Genomic DNA, 12,220 nt, shown 5'->3' with positions numbered 1-12,220 from the left:
AACTTCAGGTTCTGAGTCCAGTAGCAGGTCTTAACTTCAGGTCCTGAGTCCAGTAGCAGGTCTTTACTTCGGGTTCTGAGTCCAGCAGCAGGTCTTAACTTCAGGTTCTGAGTCCAGTAGCAGGTCTTTACTTCGGGTTCTGAGTCCAGCAGCAGGTCTTAACTTCAGGTTCTGAGTCCAGTAGCAGGTCTTAACTTCAGGTTCTGAGTCCAGCAGCAGGTCTGTACTTCAGGTTCTGAGTCCAGCAGCGTTCAGTGACTGTGAATCTGTCTTGTAGTTTGTCAACACACGAAACGAGCTGGAAGTCTTGTCTCATGTTGTCTGTGGAGCTGGTGAAGTTTCCTGCAGACGTGTCAGAGCAGCTCAACAAGTAGAGCTCAGCTGTTCTGCTGTTATTCTGACAGAGTCACAGTCATGAAGGACGAAGGACCCACACAAGACAACAAACCTTCAGTCGATGGCTGATCAACAGTTTCTTACCTTTCAAATGGTTCATGTCCAGATCGAGGTCCAGTCTCATCTCATCCTGCTCCTCACGGCTCGTCCTCTCACTCGTCCTCTCACTCGTCCTCTCACTCCTCCTCTCACTCGTCCTCTCACTCGTCCTCTCACTCCTCCTCTCACTCGTCCTCTCACTCGTCCTCTCACTCGTCCTCTCACTCGTCCTCTCACTCGTCCTCTCACTCGTCCTCTCACTCATCTTCTCACTCGTCCTCTCACTCGTCCTCTCACTCCTCCTCTCACTCCTCCTCTCACTCGTCCTCTCACTCGTCCTCTCACTCGTCCTCTCACTCGTCCTCTCACTCGTCCTCTCACTCTTCCTCTCACTCGTCTTCTCACTCGTCCTCTCACTCGTCCTCTCACTCCTCCTCTGCTCTCACATCATGAATCTAATTGGATAAAAGCTTTGTCCAGTTTATTTTTGGCCAAATGTGGAAACACAGTGTAGATATTAAAAGCGACAGCATCAACTGTGGATGTGTCCCAGTCTGTTACCAGCTGCTGGTCGACCTGCGTCACCATCGACTCACCAGTTCAGTTTGTTGTTACCGATGGAGAGAGAGTGAATCGTTGTTTACATGTTTATTTACTGTGACCTGTCGCCTCTCACTCAACATCCAACAAATGTTCTTCATGAGAAATCAAAAGCCGTATTTATTATACTTATATGAATATTGTGTGAATCTCTTCAGACTAAATTAACGTGAGTTTTTCTGTTTTCAGGAGTGAAAACCGACGAAGAGACCCGACTGGACTCTGGAGTCATCACCAGTACGACCAGTACGACCAGTAGGACCAGAGACCGAAGCCGACACGTCACGGCAGAGAAGCTCCAGATAACTGTAACTAAAGATCGTGATCATGCTAACGTAAAAAAAAAAACGTGTTAATCTCTCAACACCGGAATAGAAACAACCCACAAGTCAAACGAACGTCTTGTCGTTTAAATCATTTTTAAGCCTCGCGGGCTTGGGTGAGTCAAGATGGCCGACCCCTACCAAAACAACGTGTACCAACAGCAGGGGGGCGACAGCTACGGGACGTACGGAGAGGGGGGGGGCCCTGACGGGTACGGGTACCAGTCGGACCCTCGGCAGGAAGAGGACGCAGCGAGCGACGCCACGGAGGGACACGATGAAGAGGACCAGATGTACGAGGGAGAATATCAGGGGATACCTCACCCTGACGAGGTGAAGGCGGCTCAGAGGGCGGCACGGTGAGACACACGTTCGATTCCTCGGTTGTTTTATGTTTTCCCTGAACCGAAAGACATGGAAAAGTGCAACAACAACTGCAGAGGCCTCATTCCGACTTTTTGTCTTCAGTCACCAAACTTTGGGCTCCAAACTTATCATCTCACTGCAGTTCATAGCCGCACAACACTTCACTCTTTATTCACATCATGCTCGTTGCGCTGCAGTTGCATAGCGTGAGATAGATGTGTGTGTGTGTGTTGTGTTGTGTTGTGCAGCCTGTGTCGACATCTGGATTAATTAAAATACTGCAGGATCGTCTCTGCTCAGTCAGATGCACACGAGAACTGTGTTGACCTGACAAACCACAAACCAACATCTCTCATTTTATCGTTTTCAGAACTGTGTAAAATGAATCACAGATTTTTATCAGTTTCAACAAACATGGTCATATTCGCTTAGCATTTTCATTCTTTTTCTTATTCTCGTTCTCTCTCTGTGTCCCAGGGCTAAAGCTCGATCTGCCAGGTCTGCTGTCTCCGAGCTGGAGGAGCTGTCCGAGCAGTACGAGGACATCATGGAGGACTGTGGCCACGGGAAGTTCCAGTGGACGCTCTTCATCGTGCTGGGCCTGGCGCTGATGGCCGATGGAGTGGAATGTTTTGTGGTTGCGTTCGTTCTTCCCTCCGCAGAAAAGGATCTGTGTCTGTCCAACGCAGAGAAAGGAATGCTGGGTAAGAACTCGACAGGCTTGTTGTTGGTCGAAGGGTTTTCTTTGAAAGAGATGTGGTCATGATGATGAACGTGAAACGACACATAACATATTTAGGAAAACGTCTTTTTGGATTATTTAATTGTCCCATCTGTTAACATGGAGGACCTATACTGCAGCCAGCCAACCTGGGGGAGAACAAAATGTTTTGGCTTCACTCTTAGGAGAGCTGACACACACACACACACACACACACACACACACACACACACACACACACACACACACACACACAGGCAGCCAATGGGGAGTCATTGGGTTTCTGAAACTTCTCTGTAAATCCTCGTGCTGCAGTCTAATTAGCTAATGGGCTCCGAGGCAGGAATGAATCAGCTCGTTGGATGAGGAGTGATTTGTATAAATCAGTCTATTGGTCCTTAACGACTTCCTGCTGTAAATACCATATATATATATATATATATATATGCATCCAGGTTCTGTTATTTCTTTAAAACGACTGAAGTAAAAGAAAAAGTGCTGAGTCAACATCTTTACTCCAGGAAGAGTATAAAAGCTGAGGCTGTTTTGTTGCTCTGCTTCTTTTACAGATGTTTTCTGATTCCTCACTTTCTTCCATGTTCTTATTTCCTCACATATTCGCTCCGCATCACGTTGTGTTGCATTAGTTGTGCGAGATATCCACTGATACATATACATCAAGTTATCGTCTACTTTGTGTTATCGTCCATTTAGTATTAAATCTGTCTTGATGTTCACAGTAATGAGCCGAAAATCTAATGAGTAGAAAGTTCAGATATTTAAAATGTGGAGTAAAAGTAAAAATAAAATACTCCAGTAAAGTACATATACCTGGAAACCAGTAACAAAGTATTTGTTCATTGTTACTTCACTGTACTGTGATTAACATGCGGTGCCCTGTAGATCTTCATCTTGTTTATCGTCAGTCGTCTCCTCTGCAGACGCCTGACTCAGCAGCAGACAGGCCGGTGGCAGAGAAACTAATCAGGGATGCTTTTACTTTTACTGCTCTCTCCCTCTCTTTCTCTCCCTGTTACCATCTCTCCATCCTCCCGTCTCTATGCCTTCTATTTTCATCCTCCTCCATCTATCTTCATCTCATCTGCTCTCGATCTTGTCGCAAACCGAGAAGGAGGAATCGACCGGAATCGATTTGTCTGAAGTTGCAGAAGTGCTGAGAAAATAAAAACACTTTCTCCTCTTGGGTATAAAGTGTATTTATATTCATCTGAGAGTCACCTGACCTCCTGCAGACCCTCACAGCTTCTCCTCCTCCGTTCTCCCTCTCTACCTCTTCTGAAAACACAGAGTCTGGGTTTGTTTCTGAGTCAGCAGACGACAGCGTCAGAATTATTGAAGCTCCGTCCCGACCTCGGGAAAAGGAGCTGTAGCATCTCAGCGCTGCCTCAGATCCCCGAGACCCAGTTAGAGAAGCTAGACCTGAAATGAGTCTTTATTTCTGTCCTCGTGCACATTTATATAAAATACTGTGTTTGCAGTGTTAGACCCAGGATCAGTCCCTGCTCTCCCCTGTGGCCCGGCCATCTGCATGCTGCAGTGTGACGCTGCCAGTACCTGGCACCAGTCGAGGTGCTACTGGGTGAAGGCAGCAGCACTAATGAAAATCTTATAAAGAGCTGAGTGAGCTGAAACATTTCTGCCACCAGACGTCAGGACAGTCTGACGTGAAGAAGGAGGACATGTTCAGTTCACAGTTCAATGATGAAGTGAATAAAACTTTATTATTTCTGCTCTTTCTCTTCTTCTCTCGGTGCAGGTCTGACCGTCTTCGTGAGCATGATGGTGGGGGCCTTCCTGTGGGGGGGCCTCGCAGACAAGGTCGGCCGGCGGCGCTGCCTGATCGTGGCGTTGGCGATAAACTGCGTCTTCGCCTTCCTGTCCTCGTTCGCCCAAGGCTACGGCTTCTTCCTGTTCTTCAGGGTGCTGTCTGGCGTCGGGTAACGACCACAAACACACAACAAGCTTTTTCCAGCACTTTCAACCACATCAGCTTCATTAGCTCACATTTGCTTAAAACCTCCAGTTAAATAAAAAGCAGATATTGGTGTATTATAGTCGACTTGCTGGTATTTAGTGGAACTTTCTCTCCTCACAGCATCGGCGGGACAGTACCCATCGTGTACACGTACTTCTCTGAGTTTCTTCAGATGGACAAGAGAGGAGAGCATCTGTCCTGGTTGTGTATGTTCTGGATGATCGGTGGGATCTATGCCTCCTTCACCGCCTGGGGCATCATCCCCAGATATGGTGAGAACTTGGAGATTCTAATAACCTGTTCAAATGCTGCAGAGCTTTCCTCTAACGCTGCCTGTGAGGAAACAGGAACATCTACTGAAGAGTGTCCAGATTTGAAATCACACCATTGAGTGTGGGCTGCAGATGAGTTGATATATTTTTTCAACTGTATACCCATGCTGCTGATTCCCATTGAATATTGCACAATTGTTAATCAGACAAATCTTTGGGAAGGGATTGAACCCCAACGCTCTCAGGAGGCGGATTCACACCTGCAGGCCTTTAGCCCAGAGTGCTGTTTTCACCTTTGTTTATGTGTGTGTCTGTGTGTGTGTGTGTGTGTGTGTGTGTGTACAGGCTGGGGCTTCAGTATGGGCACAGAGTTCCAGTTCCACAGCTGGAGGGTCTTCATCCTGGTTGCAGCTCTCCCGGCCATCACCTCTCTGGTCGGACTCACCTTCATGCCGGAGAGCCCTCGCTTCCTCCTGGAGGTGAGACTGCAGAACTTCAGCTCCGACACTGTGTGGAGGCAAATTGTTGCCTCATCTATTAGGTTGTTTTTCCAAATTGTGTATTTCTACTTGAATATGTCCTTCAAACTAACACTTATATCTTAAATGCAGACTTCCAATTAGCCTTAGCGATAAAAAACAGTTAAAACGTATATATGTGTGTGTGTGTGTGTGTGTGTGTGTGTGTGTGTGTGTGTTGAGCAGAATGCCAAACACGACGAGGCGTGGATGATCCTGAAGCAAGTTCACGACACCAACTGGAGAGCCAAGGGACAACCGGAAAAAGTGTTTACTGTGAGTACGTGTGGATGTAACACAATGGAAGTTTATTAAAATACACAGTGAAGAGATACGTGTGATATTCAGGGTTTGAATATCCAACATCTCATTTTAAATACTCCTCAGGCCTGTTTCGGTGTCTCACTTGTTTACTTTTTTTTTGCAGATTGAAAACTGCTGTGTAATATCTGACTGTGTAATTTCTCATTTATGAGTCAATATGTTGTATTTGTAGAAATCTGAAGAAGAGCTTGACATGAGAGAAGGAACCAGTTCAGAGCTTCCATCTGAGAGTTCAGGGCAGGAGCTGAAATCAAAGTGTGAAGTCAAAGTTTAGTTTTATTTTGGAGGAGGTTGTTTTGACTCTATTTTCCTTGTCCTCCATCTTTTCAGGTGACTCACATCAAGGCTCCGAAAACAGCCGAGGACGAGTTCATTGAGATTCAGAGTGCGACCGGGACGTCTGTGCAGCGATGGGCTGTGCGCTCGCTAACGCTCTGCAAACTGGTATGTGGTCACGCTCACTGGTTGAGACTGTGGTTACCACCGGGTCCCAAAGGCATCAAACCAAAATATTTACATTTCTTCCTGTTATGATGATTAAAAACTAGAGTAAGGTAGAATCAGTGAATGCGGTATCAGTACGCTTTAAGATTTGATTTAAATGAAAAGCTACTGACTCAGCCTGCTGTATTTTCCTCATTTTAAAAGCTCTGTCTCCCTTCAGCTGAGAATCTGGAGCAGTTAAAAACAGAAAATGAAGTATAGGACCCAGGACAGAACCCTGGGGCGCACCACAGGAGGGCACAGCAGGGTTTAAGGACCCAAACTCTTTTCAGTCAAGGAAACAACTGCCTCAGTCTTTCACTCAGGAAGCTGTGATCCAGTATTTGAGACGATGACAGAATCAAACACAGTTTCCTTGTGCTAGTCAGGAGGAACCTTGCAGCTCTATTGCACAGACAGAAACATCCTACACACTACTATGGGTAGATTCAATATACTCACTGTGTGTAGACAAGTCCATTCATCACTTCCTGGATCAATGACACACTTTCAGAAACCACTGGATTGACTCAAACTGAGAATCAAAAGCTAAAATGCTCATATCTGAGGCCATTTAGTTATTTCCTTAAACATGAGAGGGTTGTTCTCTAAGCAGAAGGTCGGTGGTTCAATTCCCCGGCTTCTCTGAATCGCATTCCGTGTATGAATAGTGTATAATAGTACAGACCACGCACAGCAACTTAGAATCTGCACTGGAGTAGAATTGTTCCATATGTTGGAATTCTAATGTGAGAGAGCAGCAGCAGTAAATCCAAAGAGAGTCGACTCTACATTCCTTTTTGTTCCAGGTGTTGAAGAACGTGGCGTCTCTCGTGTCTGCAGAGCTGAGGCTGGCGACGCTCTTCATGGCCGTCATCTGGTTCTGCATGGCCTTCAGGTTGGTTCACACCTCCAGAGCCGGCACCTCAAACTGCTGTTCGGCCGTACAGAAGCAAATCCCTGATCTGATCATGGAGCTGCAGTTTATTTAGTCTGGGTCGAAGTTCAGTTGTATTGACTCTGTCCTCTCTCGATCACAGCTACTATGGTCTGTCCGTGTGGTTCCCTGACATGATCAAACACCTTCAGTACGAGGAATACAAGTCCAAGGTCAAGGTAAAGTCATGAAGTCATGGAAACTCAGAGCGACTCTGCTTTAATCTGCATAAACCCATTAGTCGCTCAGTTAAAGGTTGGACTTAAATACCAGGAACTACTGGACTCTGTAGTTTTCTGCAAATGATGTATAAAGCTCATGAGAAAACTTTGCCATCAACCTCCGGTCCTGTTTCTGATTCGTGTTTTTGGAAGTTGGAATCAGAAGCTCACGAGCACAGGAGCACGGAGGAGCTGCTCCTGATGTTCACAGCTGGACTTCTGTCTCTTTTCTCAGGTGCTGCATAGAGAACGAGTGGAAAACTTCCACTTTAACTTTTCTTTGGAAAACCAGATCCACACAGAAGGAGAATATATCCACGACAAGTAAGTCTCACGGTGTCACTGTCTGGATACAGCTCAGCGGTGTATGTACAAATATACATTTACTATACTTTATATAATATATTATATGTAATATCTGTTTGTTTCAAACAGTGAGTGTGAGATGAGATGAGTCTTTGTAGCTCAGATCATTTAGGTAAAACTGAGGACAGTGTTTTTCATCCTCGTTACAAGCGACAGAATAAGAATTTAACAATTTCATTCTATATTAATAATATGCATAGTTTCATAATGTGGCCACTGTGTTTATGAACTGTCTGAGTTTAAAATCAGCAACCAAATAGGAATACATCAGTATGAAACTCAGCAGATATTAACTTGTACAAACATTTTCATTGGGTTTTTCTCTATTCGTTGTGTTTATTATAATCTCAGTGAAGCAGCAGCATCTTGATCTGTGGGTTGAGATGTTAAAATCACTCAGATTTCAACATCAGTCTTAAACATTCACTTCCATCTGCAGCTCGGCCTGTGAACTCAGAGTTATCAGTCAGTTCATCCTCAGGTCTGTTGTGATCAGAAACATCACGTGACTCGTCATCACCTCACGTCACATGTTTGAGATCAGAACAAATAAAAAGCCTTGAGTGACACTTCGAGGGGCGTAAACCTCCAGGAGTCTACAGAGACTTACAGTATTTCTGGATACTGTGAACGGTGTGAATTGTGTACACATGTGCATGTCGGGGGTTTTCTGTCCATGTGGTGAAGACGCACAACGTGATTTTAGTTCCAGCGCCTCCAGGTCCCATGAGATCGTCTCAGCTCAGTGGAGCCGGAGAACGTTTCACTGCAGATATACAGATTCCTACAGAACTGTATATTATTGAACTTCTACGCTTTCTGCAGAATTTAAGAACGACTCAACGGGCTTTGGGTTAAAGTCTGAACAGTGAAGGGATTTAACACATTACAGCCCATTGTGTCTTTTCTGATTCTGTGACACCACAGCGATAGAAGTGAGTCCATGTTTTCTTTGTGTGTGTGTTTGTTTGCGTGTGTGTGTGTGTGTGTGTGCGTGTGTGTCCCATCCCATCCCCATAGGTTCATCCGAATAGAGATGAAGTCAGTGAAGTTTGAGGACTCTCTGTTTGAAGACTGTCACTTTGAGGACATCAGGTCCACAGACACAGTGTTTGAGAACTGCACCATCCGCTCCACGCTCTTCACCAACACAGGTGGGTTCAGCTGGGGGGGGGGGGTTCGGAGGAACCACAGCTCCGATGGGTCAGAAACCCGTCCGTCCTCTGAGGGGTCACATGGTCCAGAAACGTCCACTGTGTCTCATTTGTCTGTACAAGTGGGTCAAAGAGAAAAATCCATCCCAGAGTTCTCTTTACTGTTCGGGATTATGCAGATATCGTGTATCTCCATAATCTCAGATCACAGGAATTGGTTCACTTTGATAGTTTTCACACCAATTCTCAACTGAAGTTTCCATTTACTGACATTAAAACAATATCTGTGATTGTTTTAATCAGCGAGTCTCTGTGCGAGCTGACCGTGGAGTTACACCTCGTGATGTATGATCACAAGCAGGGGCTCGAATCTGAGTTAAAATAGTTTATTGATGATCGTGGATTAACCTTAAAGGACGAGAGAGAGAAGTAACAATTGTTTAATGACTCAATTTGAGCCTTTTATTGGTGAAAATAACATTTTCTTGGTTCTCTAGGTTGAAAAATAACATTTATTTCACACCCACATATATAAACACTGGTTCCAGGTTAAAATTTACCTGAATTCCTCTTTAACTAAATAAGAACAGGGACCACACCGTGACATCGGAGCAGCTGGTCAATGGCTCTGAGAGACAGTACAACTCTGAGGAAACATCACGTCTCCTCCTGTTCCTCTGCAGATCTGTGGGAGGAGAAGTTCATCAACTGCAGGATGGAGAACTCGACCTTTGAGCACAACAAGCCGGGCTGCCACCTGGACCACGACGAGGAGAACGACGTGCTCATCTACCTGGTCAGCTTCCTGGGGAGTCTGGCCGTGCTGCCGGGCAACATCATCTCAGCGCTCTTCATGGAGAAGATCGGCCGAGTGAAGATCATAGGTGATCAGATGGAGGACAGTGATTGGTTGATAGTCTTGCTTATTTCACAATACGAAACATCCTCGAATTTTCTTTTTCTTAAATCTTTATCAACCAATTCTGCTTTTTGCATGTTACTTTTCAAATCACTTTTGAATCGCCGGTTCAGTAACGGTCATAAAGATCCGTGGTGTTCTCTCCACAGGGGGCTCCATGCTGATTTCCGCCGGCTGTACCTTCTTCCTGTTTCTGAGCTTCAGCCAATCAGCGATCATCGCCCTGCAGTGTCTGTTCTGTGGGGTCAGCGTGGCGGCGTGGAACGGCATCGAGGTGGTGACGGTGGAGCTCTACCCGGCTTCTAAAAGGTGCCTTTACTCTCTCTCTCTCTATCTATCTATCTATCTATCTATCTATCTATCTATCTATCTATGTATCTATCCATCTATCTATCTTTCTATCTACTTAACTATTTATCTATCTATTTATCTATCTATCTACTTAACTATTTATCTATCTATCTATCTATCTATCTATCTATCTATCCATCTATCTATCTATCTATCTACTTAACTATGTATCTATCTATCTATCTATCAAACTATCTATCTATCTATTTATCTATCTATCTTTCTATCTACTTAACTATTTATCTATCTATCTACTTATCTATCTATCTATCTATCTACTTATCTATCTATCTATCTATCTATCTATCTATCTATCTATCTGTCTATCTATCTACTTAACTATCTATCTATCTATCTATCTATCTATCTATCAAACTATCTATCTATCTATCTATCTATTTATCTATCTATCTTTCTATCTACTTAACTATTTATCTATCTATCTACTTATCTATCTATCTATCTACCTATCTACTTAACTATCTATCTATCTATCTATCTATCTATCTATCTATCTATCTATCTATCTATCAATCAAACTATCTATCTATCTATCTATCTATCTATCTATCTATCTATCCCTCTATCTATCTATCTATCTATCCCTCTATCTATCTATCTATCTATCTATCTATCTATCTATCTATCTATCTATCCCTCTATCTATCTCTCTATCTCTCTCTCTCTCTCTCTCTCTCTCTCTCTATCTATCTATCTATCTATCTATCTATCTATCTATCTATCTATCCCTCTATCTATCTCTCTATCTCTCTCTCTCTCTCTCTCTCTCTCTCTCTATCTATCTATCTATCTATCTATATATCTACTTAACTATTTCTCTATCTATCTATCTATCTATCTATCTCTCTATCTCTCTCTCTCTCTCTCTCTCTCTGTCTCTCTCTCTCTCTCTCTCTCTCTATCTATCTATATACCAACAGATTAATTTAATTTGTCTTCCGTGGTGAAGGGGACAGTTTGAGTCTCTGACCCGAGTCCCTCTGTCTCTCAGGGCCACAGCGTTCGGCGTGCTGAACGCTCTGTGTAAACTGGCCGCGGTGCTCGGCAGCTCCATCTTCTCCAGCTTCGTGGGCGTCACCACGGCCGTCCCCATCCTCCTCTCCTTCGCTGCTCTGACCGGCGGCGGCCTCCTGGCGCTGAAGCTGCCGGACACGCGGGGGAAGATCCTGCAGTGAGGACGCTGGGAGACGCTCGATGTCGGAAAAACTACTTCCATGTTTATTTTCATGTGCATCATTTAGTTTCTACACGTTCGACAGAAGAGGGCGATGTTTCCACTTTGGGTTTAGAGGATTAGTTCTTCAGTGTTAGAAAGTGAGGCGGATACTCACTGGATTTATTTTTTATTTTAAGTATAAGAATAAATAAAGTCATAATATTACAAGAAAAATCTTAATTTTATATAAATTAAATTTGTAAATTCTCATTTACGACTTTATTCTCAGAATTTTGTTCCTTCAACGTGGCCAAAAAAACTGTGGTATTAAATCACGTGATCGAACTGGTCTTCTACCAGTAGCTGCATGAATGAAGGAGATGTTTTCTGTGAGTGTTTTTCTTTATTCCACGTGTGTTCACATCGTGAAAGCTCTGAAGTCCTCGACTCGTCTGCAGTTACAGTTTCCCTCCACTTTGTGTCACTCATACTTGAAAACACACTTTTTGTTCTCTGAGGAGATGGAATCGAACGTTGTCCCTCACTGCATCGAGTCGTCCTCAGCACCACAGCGCCCATAACTCAATAAGATCCTTAGAGTAGAACTCATTCCTCCACCAGCGTAACAGTCCCCTCATATTCAATCAGGCTGCACCAAATCACACAATCATAGATATAAGATATGAACAACAAACAAACGGACCGGGGGGGGGGACTTCACTCCAATGTCACATTTTTTAAAATTATTGTCAGAACTTAAAATTGCTGCGTCTTATTTCTGAGGACATTTAGTTTATTTCCTGAAATCATCAACAACAGAATCAACCTGAAGTACTAACCACATGTGTAATTCCAATAGTGATCAATAGATGGCGCATGATTTCTCTACCGTCAGCCGTTCACAGCAGTTTTCTAACATCTAATCAAACAGGTACGGTGAAGTATCATCGGTGAATGCTGGTTAAACCTCTTTGTGTGTTGAAGCTCAACTTCTTGTCTCGTGAGCCGCGGTCGTTTTGCATGAGCACGATCACGCTGCCGGGAAAGTTCGTCCTCA

The 12,220-nt window shown here is 44.2% G+C and overlaps 1 protein-coding gene across 1 annotated transcript; it reads left to right on the top strand.

Moving 5' to 3' along the window:
- Window positions 1-1,397: 1,397 nt before the first annotated feature.
- LOC128443890 (synaptic vesicle glycoprotein 2B) lies at window positions 1,398-11,182 on the top strand. The gene is made up of 14 exons (XM_053426096.1): window positions 1,398-1,717; window positions 2,202-2,428; window positions 4,223-4,403; window positions 4,562-4,713; window positions 5,059-5,192; window positions 5,418-5,507; window positions 5,886-5,999; window positions 6,848-6,936; window positions 7,079-7,154; window positions 7,432-7,520; window positions 8,583-8,716; window positions 9,400-9,600; window positions 9,785-9,944; window positions 10,999-11,182. Exons 1-14 carry the CDS (start codon window positions 1,485-1,487, stop codon window positions 11,180-11,182), a joined length of 2,064 nt encoding a protein of 687 aa, XP_053282071.1. The 5' UTR covers window positions 1,398-1,484.
- The last annotated feature ends 1,038 nt before the right edge of the window (window positions 11,183-12,220 follow it).

The sequence above is a fragment of the Pleuronectes platessa genome, chromosome 7 (assembly GCF_947347685.1).
Source record: "Pleuronectes platessa chromosome 7, fPlePla1.1, whole genome shotgun sequence".
NCBI lineage: Eukaryota > Metazoa > Chordata > Actinopteri > Pleuronectiformes > Pleuronectidae > Pleuronectes > Pleuronectes platessa.
The sequence above is the reverse complement of the archived record's forward strand: the minus strand, read 5'-3'. Positions and strand labels throughout refer to the sequence as shown.